Below are 22,139 nucleotides of genomic sequence, written 5' to 3' on the forward strand. Positions count from 1 at the left end.
ACTTTTAAGGTATGTACAACATCCATACAACAATGAAAAAGTTCAATTACCAAAACCACAAATAATCTTTGGGAATAATTGAAATAAATGTACAGGAAGATGTTTCGGGGCGATTCTATTCAGGCTTGGACAAATGCCATAAATGCAAATTCTGAACACATTATTACTATTTCAAATTAACATATTTGCTTTCATCTAAAATGAAAACACAATTAACAAAATATTCCAATCATTTACGGCTGAAAGAAATCAGAATTAAGTAAACCCTCTTGACTCAAAGTCCTAGTGATTGTCGAAATATACTGAGACAAAAGCAATCTTATTATAATCAGTTCTTTTACTCTGATACGATTCCTCTGAGTGAAGATATGAAACCACCTCCAAAGGAGGCTGTGTCAGGTGGACTTTCTCATCAGCCAAGAGTGAGTGAGTGAGTTAGGTTTAATGCCGCTTTTCACAGTATTCCAGTTTTATCACGGCATGTCAGCTTAATGTGGAAGGAAAGCCCGAAGTGATGCAGGTCCCAGACATTTACCACTTTGGTGAAATCAAAAGCATGGGTATGGTGCTGACAGACCTAGAAACATCATTGAGGTGAACTGGCTCTCGAACCCACAATCATAGATTTCTGGTGTGCCCAAGGGATGGAACTCTGCACAGTGAATTGCTGCGCCTTAGACAGCTTGGCCACTCCCATGGCAGTGTCCTCAGATCTAGATCCAGAGAGGCATGGTATTGGAGAGGTATCTGATCTGATTGTTTGAGACTGAGACTAGTGGAGAGTCAATATTAAGCCGGATTATTGACCAAATTTCTGTCCACATCAATTTCATAAAATAATAATTTTGATAATCATATTTCCTGTTTCAGCCACCAATACTAAAATATATCTTTAACTTAACATATCATAAATAATGTGAAACTTTTATCATCAAGGGTTAACCAATATGTACTAATGAAACATAATTGCAAACCAACTAAAATCTATACAAATGGTCACATATGAGGGACTGATTTAGCGGGGATAAACCAAAAAGATGAGCTGGTGTTTATTTTGCGATTTACTTATGAATCTTAGCAAATCGTGCAACCATGTTCTGGTGGTTAAGAGAGTGTCATAAAAATCAAAATGTTTTCTGTATCAGCTCCAGCAAGAGCCTAAAGTCAATTTTAGCAATATTCCAGCAATATCACGACAGGGGACACCAGAAACGGGTTTCACATACTGTACCCATGTCGAGAATCAAACCCGGGACTTAAGGGTGCTGACGAACCAAGAAACATAACTGTGATGAACTGGGATTTGAACCCACAATCACTGGTTTCTGGCAGTAATCCCTGTTTTCTGGTTACAGGCCTATGGGAGGCAACTTTGCACAACGAATTCCTGCACTCTTGCCCCCCACCATTAACTTCAGCTGATAAATGTCCAATACTCTCTAAGCCACCAGCCAGACTTAAGAAATAAAAGTTTCCTTAGATCAAGGTCATTTCATTTCCGACACAATCCCTCGTTATGGCAGCACATTTTCTCATACATGATAGGGTAAACCTTGACAATCACACACAAACTAGACAACGGTTCTCTACTATGTACAGTAATGATCACAGACAGGGAATGGATGGGTGTCATGATTTCTCTGCGTGTTGATGCACTGCGATACTTGTGCCACAATATCACAAGCGGTACAACCTTTCTGTATTACCTAAATAAACTATTTGTATGAATCAATGTATGTCAAAGTAGCAATCAGTTTGGCCTAAGAGTGAGTGAGTGAGTGAGTTGGGTTTAACGCCGCTTTTAACAGTATTCCAGTTAAATCACGGCGTGTCAGCTTAATGTGGGAGGAAAGTCCAAAGTGATGCAGGTCTCAGACTTTTACCACTTCGGTGAAACCCACAAGCACGGGTATGGTGCTGACAAACCTAGAAACATAATCGGGGCGAAACAGGATTCGAACCCACAATCATAGATTTCTGGCGTGCCAAAGGGACGCAACTCTGCACAGCGAATCGCTGTGCCTTAGACGACTGGGCCACCCGTGCCCCATTGGCCTAAGAACAAACCAAACTTTGTTTCAAGCCAGGTAATCAAGTAAAAAAATTCATAATAGCCCTCAATGTTGAATCGGCTATCAGGCATGATCTCACACTTTTACACAAAACACAGCCATATCCAGAACAACAGAACTCCCTTTAACAACTAACATATAAGCCTGGCAGTGAATTTCCAAATAAAATAACATGGGTTATACTTTTATGCTTTTAAGAAGTTTCGGCATTACATCATGAGTTTTGTCATGGCTTTCATGTCGGCAACGGTTGGGTTATTGATGAAAGTATTGGTGTATCTTACTTATACTTAAGTATAAATAAACACTTATTTACTTTTCAAATGGTTACATGTTTACGAAGGTGCCAAAAGTAACTCATACAGATATAAAAGTTTCAAAAATATTCCTAAAAGTATAAATAGTATCCAAATACTTCTTCCTGCACTTAGCGCCGGTGGTAAAACGGTAATGTCAAAAGATTGACTATCAGAAGGTTCAAAGTTTGTACCTCAGTCAGTAAAGTTTTTCACCTTTGGAGCCCTAACTTTTGATTTTAATTCAAGAAAGGAAACGTAAGAAATCATTTACTCAACAGTTACACTTATGGGTGAAAGAAAGGTGTTTCCACCAATGCAGCTACATTTAAACAAAAACACCATGGCAACAAGACGTTGGATACAACATACAATGGAGTACAACGAAACTTGCAAAGCCATCATATTGACCCCCCACTTTCTACAATTTAGACCCCCTACTTTCTTAAATTCTTGGATTCCTCCTAGATATTAGATGTGTATCATATCGGTAAGTATCGTCATATCAGTATACATGTACAGATCTTGATGACATTGTATCATGACACACTTTAAAATGTTATATTTGCATCAATACGATCAAATTTTCAGCTCACACAGCAGACGTCACATATGAGGTTGTTCAGAATAGATCTTGTTGATTACCGTGATGTCTGATTATAATATCAACTATGACGAGGTGATAGTTACACAAAGCAAATTGTTACAAATTATACTTCACAAAGTTATGTGTATGTAAAAACTCAAGGAATTCCAAAGGAATAATTTGACAGTTCATATAGTTTGGTTTGGTTTGTTGTTTTACGCCGCACTCAGCAATATTCTAGCTATATGACGGTGGTTTGTAAATAATCATAAATCCAGTGATTAATATCATGAGCATCCATCCACAGTTGGGATCAATGACATGCATCAACCAAGTCAGAGAGCCTGACCACCCAATCCCGTTGGTCACCTCTTACGACAAGCATGGTCGCCTCTTACGACAAGCATAGTCGCCTTTTACGGCAAGCATGGGTTGCTGAAGACCTATTATATCCCGGATAATTTTTTCCCCCCAAAAAACTTTTTTAACCTGACAGGTTTTTTTTAAATCCAAGACATAACAATTATTTGGTAGCTTTTTAAATAATTTTGCTCCCACAAATGAATTGGAGGATGGGTGGGTGGGAGGATGGGTGGGTGGGTGGGTGGGGGAGAAGCAAACAGAACCCCATCCTAACCCAAACTAACACAGTCAGTAACAGGGGCTATCAGAAACCATGACAATAGTGATGGCAATTTCAGCAAACGCTGTGACATTTCGTAAAGATACACTTGATGGATAAGCATCCATGACACTTGTATCTGTCATAAGAAACAAGTGGGAGGAAAATTATAAGATGGTAATATACAAGTTGTTGGTGACGAAGCTCTTACAGCTCACTTTGGTCAGGACCAAACAAGTCATCTTGCGTGGTCCTTAGCAAATGTTGAGCTGTATACATTCTTTTCATTGAAAGACAATCATAAACATCTTAAAAAACAGAGACAAAACATAAATACACCTGAAAATGATATCAGTATATACAAAGATTACAACTCTTTTTTCACGATTTCTCAAAAATATTATACTTTTTCCCTTTTTTGTAAGAAAATGATCAAACAATCCTAATCCATTTTCTAGTTTATACACTATAACATGTAATATTATAACATGAATACGAACTAAACTAGATTGAAAAGAACAAATTGGTAAGTTAAACATTTTGAATTGTCATATATTGATTGTTTTAAATAACAATGGGACTTTTCTACTTCATAATACTCTCTCAATAACTGAAGAAACATACACACTATCTCATACAGAATACAGAGTAATCAACCTAATGGTCCCTCTTGGATTTGTTCACTAAAACCTGAACAGAAAAATACATATCACATCCTTCTTGAGGAATATCAAACCAATTCAAGCATGAAGGTTTAGTTGGACATTTTGATTTTGTATTTTCTCAAATCTGAATTCTTCTGTTATGACAAAATTTCTTTTTTCTCTGTTAGTCAACATTCCATCTTATCCGTCCCTGATACATATTGCATTAACCGTCTGTGCATGTGAAAAATTGGTATTATACTCATCAACAAAAGTTAAGCAATTTCAAATTGGCGACTACGCTTCGAAACATATTTTGACAAATTCTCGATTAAAAATTTGAAACCTGAACAAAAGAACATTCTGGAATCGCTAATAGATGGTCCAGATTGTATGGATTCAGTCATTAAACCTGTAACTATCGTTCGGAATACCCCGTGTTAAAGTTTTCGAGGATGCACGATTAGAAATCACATTCCGACTGTCACTTTCATGATCTGATAAGCGAAGCTCTGATTGGTCGGATGATTGGTCGGATGAAAGGTCGCTCTGACGTGAACCCTACTGGGATGTCCTAAGATCTTTGTTTAGGGATAGCGAGAACTAAGATTTGATTTTAATGAGATTGGACCAAGGTGAGCAGGTTGACTAGCTAACACCTGTACCAGTTCCTCCAAAGTCTGCACAGCTGGTTCGCTGTCATTAATCTTGCATATTATCTCGCACAATACTTCAGGCCTATGCTTAACTTTTGTTTTTGGGTATAGAATATCGGGGGTTGAATTAAGTAGGTAAATATTTGAAACAGTTTATTACATCATTACTGTGCGATAATGTAACAATTTTGTAAAAGTAATAACATATGTAAGATAAACAATAAATACATTGTAACAGAGAATGTGTATTACTGAAACTGAAGTAGCTATATAGATATAAGAGAACCAACGGGGACATTTATAGAGATTTTGTCTAAAACTAAGCATCTTAATGGTCATACAACACTATTAGATTACTGGTAAGTGATTTCTAAATTATAACCACTATTACTAAAGTCCAATAACGATCACAACCTTGATTGATCTTTAGTGATCTGTCTAGGCATCAGGGCAGCACTGGCTTATTTGTATCATATTAATGAAGGGGGGGTAGTATTATTAAGATGATTCTGGTACTAGAAGAATCAAATAGAAAACAGTGAGAATTCTACTTGTCAGCATTGCATAATGCAGGAAATGAACTAAGTATTCTCCAATGGAAGTTTTTGATAGTATTTATATACTACTCAAAAGAAGTTAAGGATCACCTGCTTCTTTCATATTACTATAGTTAATCCGTCACTCCATGTCAGACTATAGTAATATGAAAGAATCGGATGATCCTTAACTTTTTTGAGTAGTATATTTACAACAATCATGATTCAGTATATGAAAAAAGTTAATTAAAAAAACCCTTCAACATACTAAACAATAAAGCGAAGTAAGATATATGAAAGCAAAAAATCTTCAAAATTCCTATGATACAAAACCACATCCAATTGTGACCTCATTCAGTCTTGTCCTTGAGCCCAGGCTTTTTTCATTTCAAGGTTTCAAGATGTATTTTGTGAAATATCCTGTTTGCAAACTAAAAGAAAGAAAATAATATGTAAATTCTGAATGTGTGTTGCCATACATGGGCAGTGTTAGTAGAGGTTAACATGCTTGGCTCCATTCCTCGAAACGATCTTAGCACTAAGATGATTGTGACTCACAGTTTAACATAGGCTTATGTTAATCACAGTGCTAAGATTGCCTTGTGGAATGGGACCCTAGTCTTTCAGTTTGCACAATTGTTTATGTTGTTTATTAGTCCGTATAAAAATATCTTGCTTTTCAGATTACCATTTTTTTCATTTCAGCAGCAGAAACTGTTAACCAGTTGTTTTTTTAAAAGTCTTGCAGGGGTCAAATGATTATTACAACATATAATATATATGAAGTGCTGCGAGCTTCACAAAACACAAAACAGAGATTAGAACAGATGCTGGATGCAAATTAAGTTTGAGACAAGGATTTCAAAAGCAATGAGGACTAATTCCGACCATATTGACACAGAACAGGTTTGTCACAGTAAATAGTGGTCACATGACTATGGCAAATTCCAGCTGTATCTATTCACATAGCACTGTGTATACTTGAGAGTTTGATGCCCAAGAAGCTATTCCATTTCAAATACCTAAAACACACTACCCCTGCAGGTCCAACAACAGTTTTAGACATCACCAAATGAAAAATGTTTCTCATCATAACCTTATTTTGAAAGTGACTAGGTAGTTTTATTCTTTCTATCTTGCTAGGCAAAACCCAAGGTGGCATTATGTAGCCAAGGAAAGATAACTCTTCTGTCATAATTCAGGGAACCGTTCCATGGTGAATACAACTTTTGTAAGGCAGTAACAGTATCTGAGATATAACTACGTTGTGCTGAGATCTTCTTGTGAGAAGGGGCAAGACAATCATGAAATTCATCTAAGCATAATTAATACAATTTTATTAAAACCATATCTTTACTCGAAAAAACCAAACATCTTGATCACTCTCTAAAGTGAGTGAGTGATTGAGTTGGGTTTATCGCCGCTTTTAACAGTATTCCAGTTATATCACGGCATGTAAGCTTAATGTGGGAAGAAAGCCCGAAGTGATGCAGGTCTCAGACGTTTACCACTTTGGTGAAACCCTCGAGTATGGGTATGGCGCTGACAAACCTAGAAACAACCAGGATTCGAACCCACAATCATAGGTTTCTGGCATGCCCAAGGGACGCAACTCTGCAAAATGAATCGCAAGGCCTTAGACTGGGCCAACTGTGCCCCCCACTCTCTAAAGAAATTTGTTCCCCCAGCATATTATCTGCAGCGACCCCCACAATTGTAAGAAAACATTATGCTCACTTTTCATGATGTAAACTACTTTGCTACATATGCCCTATTGACGCCTAGCTTGACTAGGACTTGGTCAGATTCAAATATTCACCATCGGGTACCCATACAACTACTATCTGACACTCCTGGAAACCCCTTTTCTAATCATTAATGATTTTGCTAAATCACATGCTAAAGTTAACTTAATTGGAATTATCCTGAATTTCATGATTCTATCTTCAAACATGAAGCTAGGATACTTACAGTCTACTGTGGGTATGGATCAGGCTAGTAAATTGCTATTTGCGTAGTAAAGTTTGCTTACCCAAGAGGATAACCCTCCCCGACCCATCTTGCGATCCTTAAGGAGAATTATGCCCAGGAAAATCAAGAGTCCCAGCATGCTGTTAAAACTTAACTCTATAAGCTTGAATTATATTTCAATCAAGCAGCTAATAATTAAGGCCAGGCTTTTTTTATTTTTCGGATTACAGATTTTCAGCCCAAAGTCCAGGGTTGGAGGAGGGATTTTTTTTTGAAAGACCGCCATTTCTGACGATAGATCCCCTTGTAACAATAAAAATTCTACCACTTACAACACAGACAATTGTCAAGGGAGGCTATTCATGTTCGGCTTCAAGATCAACAAAGATCAATTATGTATCTCTTTACTAGTTTACAACGGTAAATTCAGTTGTTTTTTACTAAAAGGTGATGCCAACAAATATAATAACTGACTACGCGGCTATCGGCTGGAAAAACAAAATGGAAATCTGTTTGTTTGTTTTTTAACATTTTCTAAAAAATTAGAGTCAGCAGGTCCGTAATCCGAAAAATATAAAACACCTGGCCTAATACTTGAATTACACAGAGACGATGACTTAGTTTCACATGGCACTAATTACAACTTCCTGACCAATATTTGAAATAAGTGAGTGAGTTGGGTTTAACGCCGCTTTTAACAGTATTCCAGTTATATCACGGCGTGTCAGCTTAATGTGGGAGGAAAGCCCGAAGTGATGCAGGTCTCAGTCATTTATCACTTCGGTGAAACCGACGAGTATGGGTATGCAATATTCGAAATGAGCACTGTGGTATAGTCAGGGTACCCTTTTGAAAAAGAAGACATCAAAAACGTTTTTTTGCGTACTTGGTCAAAGTCAATGAAGTGTATATGAAATAACTTTGCATGCCCTATGTAAAAGTGTCACCGGTCTGAGAGCGCATTACTGATTCTCGGCTATTTTGAAATTTTTTAGCAAAATGAAATAAATACACTAAACATATTTTGGCCTAATACAAGCAATATCTACTGCATGGGGAGTTAGCAGAAACTGATATACTTTGTTTCTGAATAATAACTAACAAAATTCAGGGGAGCTTTATGTCCCATTTGAGCCCACTTGCACAAAGCGATCTTAGCGCTAAGACCATTGTAAGCCTATGTTAAAGTATGGCGTTACGATCATCTTAGCGCTAAGATCGCTTTGTGCAAGTGGGCCCAGTTTTTGTACACAGATGGTGAGCAATGAAACAGTAATCCTAAAGTAGGGCATTTTTTCATCAGGCAAAAATTCTGAAGTATGAAACAAACTAAAGCCAGTAGTTTCATCTCCCACACATGAAACATTTTTCATAATTATCAGTGACACATATCTTCATTCTCTCTCCGCTCATATACACTGAAAAAAGTTCAGTGATGAACAAAAACTTCTGAGCTTTTATGCCATTTGTCATCAATCTATGCAACATTATATAGCTACTGTGGACATTTAAATATCTCGATGTAAGGAATATTCATTTTGCGTAGATTCCGATTTGTAAAAAACATTAGATAACGTTTAACAGATCGTCATGCACATTAGCATCAGTGCATTATGTTTAAGTATGTTCTTGTTATGTTCAGTAGCGAGGAGACACTTCATGAATGTTCGTCTTGACATTAACAGATCATACATAGAGTATCCAATGGTTGTAACATAACCATGACAACATCCCAAGGTGCACTGTGGTCCCATCTTCAGTTGTTGCGGTATGTCTTGTGTCCAGGTACGCCAGGTCCGCTAACCACCTCTACATACGACGGGGGGGTCGAGGGAAGAGGGCGGGGCAGATTTGACGGGGGAGTAGTTGGAGTATGGGGGAGGTGGGTGTGTTGCTGATGCGAAGAACGTACCACCCGGACCTATATACTCTTGGTCAGAATTGTTGCGCTGAAAAATTAAAGCATCAATGAATGTTTGATTAAATGAAAATTTCTTGTGGTGTTGCTGTAAAAGCAGAATCGTCTGTGCTGTTATTTCCAAATATTTAGCACATATAAACCCAATGATTTATTCATTTTTCCACATTCTGCTAACCATGTTAACAAAGTGGGTTCGGTAGCCATGAAGTGAGTGAGTTAAGTTTAACTCCGCTTTTAACAGTATTACAGTCATATCAGGGCGTGTAAGCTTAATGTGGGAGGAAAGCCTGAAGTGATGCAGGTCTCAGACGTTTACCACTTCGGTGAAACCAACGAGCACAGGTATGGTGTTGACAAACCTAGAAACATAATCGGGGCGAACTGGGATTCAAACCCACAATCATAGGTTTCTGGCATGCTCAAGGGAGGTGCCAAAGTGACACGGGACATATACGTTTGCCACACTTATCACCCTCGATTACCCAGCTTATTATTACATTCAGGCTATATACATTTATTCTTGATAAATACATAGCAGTATGTGGGAAACTTCCCACAGAATTTCTCTCATGCATTGATTTGACAATTTTTGGTGTCAAATTGACTCAAACCGAAACTATGTTGGCGAATGTGTCAAAACATTTATTAAGTACAATATAAGATAGCTGCATGACAAATCGCAAAGAACAAAGAGTGGTTTATTTCACGATAAAACATTGTACTTTCATGACTTCATTTTTGGAGATTCAAACATGCGATCGCAACGATCGGACGACGTTATATTTTAGAGGGGAGTGTCTCTTGAGTTGTTCCCAAAAGAGAGAGAGATATGACAATTAGTACTGGGAGAAAAGGTACAGGTATTCGACGCAAAGTTTGTAAGAATACGTGGCAAATACCCACCTGTGCAAAAAAAAGGGACCTGTCGACATTGCAGAGGTCGGATTCTATTGAGGGAGTCATCATTATTTAATATGGATACATTTTTTTTAAAGCTTGTACATTTCATCATCATCATCATCATCATCATCATCATCATCATCCGTAAAGAGCCTGTACATAATACTGATATCTCATATAAGAAGTCGTTTATTTCCTTTAATAGAATGGATCTTAAATACACTGGATAATCGTGGATGCACGCTGGTCATGTTAGTGTAAACCAAAAGCAATGTTACTTGGTGGATCAAGCATTCAAACACATGATCAGGAGATCCCAGCATCACAAAGGGATGCAACTCTGCAAAGTAATTCTGGACAATTAGGCCCTTTGCCCTCAACTGTACTACAATTGGAGTGCAATCACAAACAGCCACTCTAAACACATTGTGTAATTGTCAATAAATTCAATTTTTTTAACAGAGAGGACAGTCAAACATGAAAACTCACGCAGTGAAGGGTGTTGCCATCTTGCCTGAGAGGGCTGTAGTTGTATTTGTTGATGATGACGGTGCCGGGATGCCGGAAGCGCCATAGACATGTGCACATGGAGAGGAGGATCAAGAAGAACACCAGACCAAACCTGTAAACACAAACACCATGTACATCGATCTGACAATGGCGCCAATCATTTGTGGTATCGGTGGACAAAGACAAAAGAGAACGGATCACAATATTTTTTGTATCATTTTCACTGATTTGGGGCAACTAACACCAGTATACCCTGTTTTTCTTTTTCCGTGTTTCTGGTATATCCATGGTAAAATATGACATGATTGGAAAATTCAAGGGCTGTCAGTCCCTCAGTCTGGTAGGTTGGCTGGTTGGTTGGTTTGTTGTTTAACGCCGCACTCAGCAATATTCCAGCTATATGACGGCGGTCTGTAAATAATCGAGTCTGGACCAGACAATCCAGTGATTAATATCATGAGCATCGATCCACGCAATTGGGATCGATGACATGTATCAACCAAGTCAGCGAATCTGACCAATGTCTTCACTTGTGCTTGTTCTGTTTACTTGTGCCAAAGTGCATTGATCAGAGGCTTCAATAAAATTTGCTTGTTTGTTTGTTTAACACCGCACTCAGCAATATTGCAGCTATATGACAGCGGTCTGTAAATAATTGAGTCTGGACCAGACAAACCAGTGATTGACATCATGAGCATCGATCCTCGCAATTGGGATACGATGACATGGATCAACCAAACAGTGAGCCTGACCGTCTGATGCTATTAGTCGCCTTTTACGACTAGCATAGTCGCCTCTTACGGTAAGCAAGGGTGCTATTCTCTAGCAAGATCTTCACGGTTGGTTTCAATAATAAACATCATCACAAGGTATATAACATGTGTGCGTGCATGTGTGTTAATAGGGTTAGAAGGATACATTAACGAACAGCCTTCAAGTACTATTTTCATCTATTGTCACTTTTGTGTAAATGTCACCAGGATGTTTAAAAATATTAACATTTACATAAGTACAAAGCCACACACTGCTTGAGTGAGTGAGTGAGTTGGGTTTAACACCGCTTTTAACAGTAATTCAGTTATATCACGGCGTGTCAGCTTAATGTGGGAGGAAAGCCCGAAGTGATGCAGGTCTCAGACGTTTACCACTTGTAGGTGAAACCCACGAGCACGGGTATCGTGCTGACAAATCTAGAAACATAATCAGGGCGAACCGGGATTCGAACCCACAATCATAGGTTTCGGGCGCGCCCCAGGGACGCAACTCTTCACAGCGAATCGCAGCGCCTTAGACGACTGGGCCACCCGTGCCCCCTTCACACTGCTTGAAGTATCAGTGGAATTATTAATCGCATTCTTCGTGGCTTTGTACGTCGGACGAGAATTAATCATAAACTTCTTTCTTTCCCTCTACATGGCTGATTCTAAGGTTTGTGGATCAATGACAACATAAATATATTTGTGAATGTTGAGGTGAGGTGAGGTGAAATTGGGTTTAACGTCGCGTCCAAGATTATTGCACTTATATAGCGATGTGCATGCACGTGTATGTGTGTGTGTGGCTGCTTGTACTAGTCCGGACTGATGCCGATTTATAGTGCTAGCACACTGAGATACCATGCCGCAGTTTAACACGAATACCCCACTCAGACACAGTATACTGACTCCGAGCCGACCAGTCCTTGTTTTAGCCCCTTAATGCCGAGCGCCAGACAGGGTAACAACAAGTACCATCTTTTAACGTCTTTTTGTATGACGCGGCCCGGGATCGAACCCTGGACCTTCCGCTCTCCGGGCGGACGCTCTACCACAAGACCACGGAGGCGGTCTTGTGAATGTTGAAGGAGATCGTGACGTACCAGAAATACCAGAGTCCCCACACCTTGTACGATGTGCAACACAGGTTGTCTCCGCAGCAGTACTCATCCTCACTGCATCTGTAGTATACATGGAAACCAGTGTTTCAAATAATTGTAAATCCCAACGAGACAGGTGACAGGTGACATAAGGGTTGCCTGCCCATCTTAAAAGTTACCTGCCCGCATTCAACATTATTAACATTATTAATAATGAAAAATCACAACAACAAAAATTGCATCTTAATTCAGTTAAAATTATGCAATCACTTGAGAATCTACAAGGAGTTATGATTAAACTGAATTATAAGTAGTCTTAAAATTATCTGCCAGAGTTGGGCAGGAGGAGGAAAATGTCATGCAACCTGACAGAAAAGTTACCAGCCATGGGCGGGCAGGCTGGCAGTTCTTTCGGACACTGATATTAACAGTATCCAATTAACATAATGAACAATCGCTTAAAAATAGGATCTCTTATTCTGATACAAATGATCGAGGATCTGAGGACACCTCCATAGAAGGTCATGTCAGGTGAACTTTATAATCGGCCAATCAACATCGAGGCTTCAAAAAGTCTCAGTACGATGAGCCAATCATTCAGGCCAGCATATCTGATTTGATGAAATTCAACATCCTTTCCTGAATGTACAAATTGGGGGCCGTGCCATCATATTGGTGCCTATATTATACACCTGCTTGTTCCTGAGCTCAGTGGCATCTACACCCAAAAGGGAGAAGGAATATTTGTATCCTGGTTGGTTTTCTCATCTTAAAATGAAGCCAAATCTTTTTTTCAAGCTAGCATCTGCAGTGTTCCTGTTTACCAGTAATTACCAGTTTTTAACCGGTAAAATAAGGCTTAGACCGGTAATTCATGTGACTGCTAGTCCGTGTAGACCGGCAAATAAAGTACTTGAAATCCTTTGTTGTTGTCAAAACATCGGTGATATTCATAAAAGTACATTTTTCGAACAAAGTATGTTTGTCTGTTACCATCAGGGTTTGAACTTGTCTATTTCTAGTATAAATATCCACTTGTAGCAACTTCGTCTCAAAATATTAAAATATTAAGAGAAAATTGTGACTGAAGTTTGTGTGAATGATGTATAGATCTAACTAAGTTACTTCAGAGATGACATCTTTGCATTGAACATGAAGTTGAAAGAATTAAAACCAAATAATTTACCTACGTTTTTTTTATTTGTTGAAAGCTGGGACTGGCAAAAATTAGGGGGGGACTGGTAATTTTTAGAGTTGCCAGTCCACAAGGACTGGCAGTTTCAAAAGCCAGCGGGAACACTGATCTGATTAACTAAGGACCCCTGCATCCTTCATAAACACATGATAAAGATTGGGATGTGAATGTTGACCCAGGGTTCACCAGAGAGCCTTCTTTAGACATGATCCTGGTGTGCTCAGACCTTCACACAAACAGGTATCAATTGGAGTAAAACATTTGATGTTAATGATCAAAGTCCCACCCCATCTGGGTACGATGACACATTATCAACAAAGCCACCGAGCCAGACTCATTAGGTCGTCTCTAACAGGCTGATGGGGACCTATTCTAACCTGGAATCCACTCAAACAGTCCAAAATATGGTGGTGAGGTGAGGTCAATGGGGTTTTATGTTGCTTTCAAGATTATTAGTATTACACTTATATAGCAATGCGCATTTGGACTAATGCCAGTTTGAAAGTGCAAGCCCACTGAGATACCAATCTCATAAAAATCAGGTTACGTCAGAGCGACCTTTCATCCGACCAATCAAAGTGTCGCTTACCAGATCATGAAAGTGACAGTTGGAATGTGTTTTCTAATAAATGCAACCTCGAAAACGTTAACACTGGGTATTCCGAACGACAGTTACGGCCCATCCGACTGATTCCGTCACAGTTATCGTCTATCTCTCGCTTCCGTGGGATAAACATTTGAACCGAGGCGGCGTTGCACAATACATGAGAAGCACTGCCATACAATCTCAACCAAATATTAGACATTCCGGAATGTTCATTTGTTCAGTTTTCAAAATATTAATGGAGAACTGTGTCAACATATTTGTCAAGCATAGTCTCAAATGGAAGTTGCCAAGAAAGCTGCTTTTCTAATTGGCTGATGTCGACTTCTTGTTAGCCATTTCAGTGGTCGGCCAAAGTTCGCGAAAGGTCGTTCTGAAATGACCCGTAATGGGATGTCCTCAGATCTTTGTTTAGCGGCAGCGAGTACTTTGATCTGATTTTAATGAGATTGACTGAGATACCATAATGCAGTTTAACATGGATACCCCACTCAGACACAGTACAATAACTCCGAACAGACCCGTCCTTGTTTCATCTTTTAATGCTGAGAGCCAAATAGGGTAACAACAACATGAACTAGTACCATCTTGTAATGTCTTTTGGTATGACGACACTGGGGATCAAACTTCCGCTCTCTAGGCAGACACTCTAACCACTAGACCAAGGACGCGGTCGACTCCCCACAAATAATCCAACATAAATTTCGTGGTCTTACCTGTCACTGTCGCAGTAGTAGGCTGCAATCTGTAATGAAACAAACAAAGATGAAACCAATAGTCTGTTGTTTAACGTCGCACTAAGCAATATTCCAGCTATATGACTGCGGTCTGTAAATAATCGAGTCTGGACCACACAATCCAGTGATTATTATCATGAGCATCCATCCACGCAATTGGGATCGATGACATGCATCAACCAAGTCAGCGAGCCTGACCACTTGATCACGAAAGTCGCCTGATACGACAAGCATAGTCGCCTTTAACGGCAAGCATGGGTTGCTGAAGACCGATTCTACCCCAGATCTTCACAGGTTCAGGTATCCAGGTAACTTTTAGACCATTAAGTATCAACACACAAGTTTCATTCACATTGTGTACTGATAGTTTTCTTTGGGTATTCAAAATTTTTACTCCCTCGAGTCCAGTCTGTTGGGAATTTTTACACCAAGGAGTAGACATTTCATTTGATAATTCTTAAATGCTGTTTCAGCTGACATTTAATTTGATTCTGTTCATGTGCTGCCCCAATTGTGTAACATGTCGCTTAGACTCACAACAGCGATACACATATCTAATTAACAATAATAACAATGTGTGGCCCATTCGTCCAAGGTGATGCAATTTGCTGTGCAGATCACCAAATTAGAAATGTCTGAGACCTGCATCACACTAAGCTGACACACCAAGACATAACTGGAATACAGCCGTGTTCAACCCTAGTCACTCATTCATTAAATTAACTGTGTTTGTCTTGGATGGAAAACTATTAAAACATGACCAAATGACCTGGGGGCTGTCAGGTAATCTAGTGGTTAAAGCGTTCGCTTGTCACGCCAAAGACGTGTGTTCGAATCCTGACATGAGTACAATATGTGAAGCCCATTTCTGCTGTCCCCCGCTGTGATTTTGCTGGAATATTGCTAAAAGTGGCGTAAAACCATACTCACTCACCTAATGGCCTGGCTATGATTTTATTGTCAATTTAACCAAAAAAAGAAAAGATAATCATATCTTGATTTGCACATAGATAATGACTCAATACTAATATATCGCCAAAACATGGCAATAATTATTTCACAGAGATCAACGATGCATGATCAGCTGATGATATTTGAATGTTATCAACTTTAAACTCATCCCTGATTGGCTCAATTTTTATTCTGTATTTCAATCAAAAAATAAATTATTATTATCTCTGGTTATTTCAATTTGTCTTTGTTGCCCGTGTAAAAGCAATCAGGACAATTCATTAGACTTGCCAGCCTGGCTGGAATATCTCCACCACCAGTCTATAATTTACAGCCTACCATACACCTTTGATATTACTGACATCGGCAAACAATGTTCAACTCAAGGTCAAGAGGGGCAAAATAGATCCTGGGTACTCACACAAGGCAAATAAACATGGCTTCTGTATGTAAAGAGTACTGGAATGACCCTCATGGAAAATCTCTCAGCCTTATCTGAGAGCAGAAACTATGTCATTGTCCCCTATCAACACCAACCCGATAGATAAGCCTCATACTATTTTTGGTTTAAAGCTTTTTTCATGTAAAATCCTGGTTGGACATGTTGGAGGTGCAAAATATTTTTTTTTATTTGGGTTCTTGTCAGCATGGTCAGACTTGTAATTTAAGATTGTACAAATAAATGTTTTTTGTGATTATCATAGGTAGGAAAAAGAAAATAGAGGTTTCAAATTAAATTGTTTCCCTGACACATGACCTGGAAACCAATCTCTTCACAAACATGACAAAGGTATCAAATTATTTATGTTACCGGTATTTGATGCTCATTTTGATCGCAAATGAAACCAAATTCTATGTTCGCCTCATGACTAGTGGCAATCTCATTCAAATCAGATGTTCTGCTCTGATAATATACCGCTCTGCATGGCAGGTCTGATAACACCTCCATATGAGCACACATCAAGTAAACCTGAGCAAACACTGGCCACCAAATCTACATGAATGGTGCATGGGCCCATCAGATGTCAGGTTTCTATTCTGATTTAGCTTCATCTGTTTACCACATTGAAAATCGTGTATTTTGTCTATTTTTGATTGTTACAAATGAAAATACACACATAACAATATTCCTTTGATGGTACTCCCTTTAGGACGTCAATACCATGGCACTCAGAAACAACAGGATTTATAAAAAACAGTATTACAGCTCAGTTTTATCATTATGCTTTTTGAACTCCTTGATGATGTTCCTTATTAAGATACAAAAATCAGATACCGTATTCAACGTAATAAGTGCCCAGGGCGCTCTCAAAATTAGAAATAGGGGGATCTTATTAGAATATAATTTTGGTGAGAAAAAAACAACAGAGTGCAATGATCGTAAATTTTGTGGTTTATGCTGACAGCCTGAAATGATACAAAAAAAATATCTGTGCATATTATACAGATATATTTTCCAGAATTTAATTGCCCATAATTAAGGGTGCATAAAACACACGAGTGTGTATTATACACGAAAAATAAGTGTACATTGATCAATCAGAAGGGGTGCTAATTGGGATTGTTCACAAGCCAATATATACATGATATAAGCAAATATCGCCGTGGGCGCTTATTAGAGCGGATTGCTTATTGCATCGAATACGGTATGCTTATTTGAATGCATTGCACACTCATACTGAAAATTTAGAAGCCTGATTCGCTGACTGGTTGGTCGGTTCATTAGAAAGTTCACCCCATAGAAATACATAAAGATTAATAGCTGAGTGTGTTAACATCTTGTAATATCATACAACGAGAGTTCAGTCATGGCACCTGTGATGAAATATTTCTCTACTAGAATACAAAAATATTGGCACAGAGAAAACAAAGCTGATCTTGCATATTTAATACACACTGAAAGTTTACCACTGCTGTTTATGACGACTGCAAATAATTACACAGAGATTATGCAATTGTACCTTGTAAAGTTCAAACAACCTAAAGTACTTCAAGCTGTTAATCTGTCACACGCAGAGAAATTATGTCCCTCATATATCAACTTAACATTGGTTGATGCAAGGTGTGAACATTTGTGATAGACAAAACAAAGTAAACATAGTCATGCTAGTAGGCATGGTAGGGCTATTGATTGCTAAGTGTAGCCTGAGGCCCTTATAACCATGATAAACATTACAAAGAAACCTGCACCCATTTTGATTATAATGCAATCAGGAAGTGGAGATCCCTATTCAACGGTATAACCATATTATCATGTATATCTTATTGAAATTTGCAAGGATCAATGCAATGGGGATACAATCACATGCATCAAACCAAGTCAGCAAGTCTGACAACCTGACCATGTTAGTCATCTCTTATCATACTTATGACAACCCTGTTTCCACCCTTGCAGAACTAGGCTGGAATTCCTGGGCTCGATTGTAGCGCCACCAGTGGTTATAACGAGTTATGTCCCATCTAAGCCTCTCGTATCAACTGTTTTAAACAAATGTCGCGTCCAGTCAAGATGATCTGATCCATAATTAAGAACTACATTGTGATAAAACTGGTCTTACATCGCGAAAAGCATTAAATCATGTGAGCACCTTGATTAAAAACATGAAAAGACTGAAAAATATCTGCTGACAAACTGGACTTTCATAGTCAGTTATCTTTCTTGACTCAGGAAGATGACAACCATGGGTTGCAGAAGACCAAATCTTCACAGACATTTTCATAAGATGTTAGTCTTAGAATATGACAAGTATATGAAGCAGCAGACTGCATTAAGACATTTAAAAATCCTCACAACAGGTGAAGGTCAAAATGACTCCCAGAGCTTGGTGAAAACAGCCCAAACATATTGCCCAAAACAGGCCTCTTCCAAATGTACATATTCAAGTAAATGGAACGTCATGGAAGAACATACTCATTGATTGATTTTCAGGGAAATAAACATGTTGTACTCAGAAGTATTATTCTTTACTATAAACATGATTAATTTGATTGTATTCCACAAACCAAGCGTTTACACCTCACACACTCAAGTACATATGAAAATAAAGTTTGTATTGTCTAATATATCACGCTATATATCCCCTTGATAGTTTGAAACAAATCCATGTGCATTTTATAATATGCTTTAGTTATGGACAACGTTTGGTCTGAAATTTGAATTACCAATGTATTTGATAAGAATTTTCACAGCATGTTAAAGCAGTGGTAGAAATTAACATTTTTAATCCACTAGTTCTTAACATATAGCAAAACCCTTAGAAATGACAAATTTCAACTAGTCCTTGTGATACATTAACTATTGGGCACTTTCGCAAGGACTACAGGCGGAGTGCCAATTTCTAATGCTGGTTAAGGATAACAGAACTTCATAAGGTGGTTTTCAAATAAAACACAGGAACTCATAGAGAAGGCAAGCGTAAATTTATAAAATAAACCTTTCAAACAAAAGTTCAACAACCAATGCTTGCTGTAAACATGGTAAAAGGCAACTATGCTTGTCGTAAGAGGCGAGTAACGGGTTTGGTGGTCAGGCTCACTGACTTGGTTGATGCATGTCATCGATCCCAATTGCGTGGATCGATACTCATGATATCAATCACTGGATTGTCTGGTCCAGACTCGATTATTTATAGACCACCGTTATATATAGCTGGAATATTGCCGAGTGCGGTGTTAAACAACAAACAAACCAAACTTTAGTTACTGCTTTTGCAGGAAGTAATAAGAACAGCAATCAAATAGTGGTATAGTACTGTCATCCAATAACTAAAGATCGTACACACTCACAAACCCTTCATATTTCTTTGCAGTTTATAAATATAAGTTTTTCCAGTGATCACAGATTAAAGATAATATGGCATAAAATAAACATCTTGAATGAAAATGTTGTTGAAACCTGTTCCAAATTATATTCAGGGTAGGTGTTAATCTGATTATTAACACTGAATCTGTGAACTAATTAATATCTTTACTCAAAGACAGACAAAACAATATGACTCAAGATCCACAGTCAAGTGACTGCATAATCAAGACTTGTAATCTGCCATGTGAGTTCCTTGACCTTAGATGACTTGACACTCTGTCTATGTCTGTGTCCTGTCTTCTGTCTCCTGATCAATGTTTTGCTATGCATGTAAAGCATATATTAGCTACCAGATGTTTGAAGCAGCACCCTTCATGGCTCTATCAATTTTGTATCAAACATCCTTGATGTTCTTATATGACAAAATCTTCAGGACACTTCAGTTAATTTTATGGTAACAAACTGTTCCGAGTCCCTGAAATAGTGACCTTTGATTTTCCCAGCACACATATTGACAAATCAGTAGACAAAGCTGTAGAAAAGTTCCATCATTTTTAGTCCACTAGTCCTTATAATGATAACAAATAGCATAACCCTTAAAACTGGCAAATTTCTACTGGCCCTTATGATACCTTAACTATTGGGCATTTTCCCAAGGACTACAGAACAATTGCCAATTTCTAAGGCTGCAAATATCACTGGACACTAGTCTGAGAGCTACAAATCTGAATTTTTGTGCTTCAAATCAGTTAACCATACATCCACCACCCACTCACCAGATTTTTTAAAAATTCAGTCATACTATGATGAACCTGGTGCCTGAGTCCAATATATCAAAACAAGTAATACAAACCCTGGGCAAATGTTAAACGTCACCATAATCAGGACAGAATGTCTGAAACGTTGATGAAAGATTTCACAACCGAAAGACATGGTCACCATTTGTTCACGTGGTAAAATAATAGTGTGTCTGTACAGCATACGTTCATTTCATTTAATATCGTGCTGGTTGTAATGTTTAGGTTACGAACAATAGTGTTAAAATTTATATACATTTAGAACAGGAAACAAAGCCTTTGTCCAGCCTTTCGGGTGTTTATTTTGAGAAAATTAAAGAAGAAATGGTAGCAACTGACTAACACATTCGCCCTTTTCAATGGAAAACCGATCCCGTTTCGACAACTCATTGTCATCATTAAGAAGATCCTAACCAAACGCTAACCACAAACTAATACAATGCCCTGCCACATCGTTAAAAACGTACCTTTGACACGCAAACTGTAGCAGATATCGTCAATCCCAATGTTTTGGCCGCCATTTTGGTTTGACCTTTGACCTGAAATCATCTGATCAATACGTAATTTCCTCGTTACCTTAACTGTGAAAGACAAATTTGGTGGACAGAGAAGCTGATACGTACTAAACTATTGCGAAAGTGTGAACCCGGGGATCGTACAGTTGATCCAACAGCTAAATGACATATTCGCAAGAATCTGACATCCTTTTCTCTTTATTTTCATTTCTATGTACACGGGGGGACAGCATTAAAAGTAAAAGCAAGTTGGTCACACTGCTGTATTTTGATTGGTCCAAATTTTCGGGCACCTGAGGTCATGCCTCGGGATTTGTGTTTTGTTTATATATTGTGTAACAACTGTTTTTGCTCCACAACCCGATTCCCCCGAATTACCACCGAAGCGAAACGAACAACAGAGAAGTCAGCGATCTGTTAAATTGTAGGATGTGTTCATGAAAATGAAAATTAAATACAAACCAATTCTACAGAAAAACAAGACCCCATTATTTCGTGTAAACCTAAGCCAAGCGAAGACACAGCTTTTCTGAAATTTGATGTCCATGTAGTTTGTAATTTGGCAACTTTTGTCAGTGATTATATGTAATTGAATTCATAATATTTCATCGAATTAGGTATTCTAGTATTGTAGTACGTTTCCTTTTAAATATTAAGGCCCGTACTTCTAGCTTATACTCCATCACCCGAGGCTCCCGAATATATACTGATGGAAATTGATAAAGGAACATTTAGTTTTAGAGACAGTAAATTGATATGCTATCATGGGCTCACAGCCTTGTCTACCAAATACACATTGGAAACAATGCACACAAACACATCTCAACATTTGATTCTGACATGTTGAATTTGTAGGCGCGCTATTTCAAATGTACTGACGGTAAAGCTTATTTCCCTGTATGTGTCATTGTCCCCTTATTTGTTTCCATTAGTATATATATATATATATATATATATATATATATATAT

The 22,139-nt window shown here is 38.2% G+C and overlaps 1 protein-coding gene across 1 annotated transcript; it reads right to left on the bottom strand.

Annotated features, from left to right (window-relative positions):
* Positions 1-6,503: 6,503 nt before the first annotated feature.
* LOC139464565 (uncharacterized) lies at positions 6,504-21,182 on the bottom strand. Its single transcript, XM_071246086.1, has 5 exons — positions 21,123-21,182; positions 15,085-15,113; positions 12,573-12,650; positions 10,694-10,826; positions 6,504-9,332 (listed from the first exon to the last, which is right to left on the bottom strand). The coding sequence occupies exons 1-5, from the start codon at positions 21,174-21,176 to the stop codon at positions 9,183-9,185; spliced, it is 444 nt and encodes a 147-aa protein (XP_071102187.1). The 5' UTR covers positions 21,177-21,182; the 3' UTR covers positions 6,504-9,182.
* Positions 21,183-22,139: the final 957 nt, after the last annotated feature.

This window comes from Haliotis cracherodii, unplaced genomic scaffold (assembly GCF_022045235.1).
Source record: "Haliotis cracherodii isolate W230 unplaced genomic scaffold, xgHalCrac1.p SCAF_17, whole genome shotgun sequence".
NCBI lineage: Eukaryota > Metazoa > Mollusca > Gastropoda > Lepetellida > Haliotidae > Haliotis > Haliotis cracherodii.

Bases quoted from the DNA above. Each gene is read 5' to 3' on its own strand.
- LOC139464565 (XM_071246086.1), bottom strand. From the start codon at position 21,176: ATGGCGGCCAAAACATTGGGATTGACGATATCTGCTACAGTTTGCGTG. The intron at 10,827-12,572 runs GTACGTCACGAT...TTGTGTTTACAG, and splicing joins TGGGGACTCTGGTATTTCTG to GTTTGGTCTGGTGTTCTTCT. The intron at 9,333-10,693 runs GTGAGTTTTCAT...TTAATTTTTCAG, and splicing joins ATGGCAACACCCTTCACTGC to CGCAACAATTCTGACCAAGA.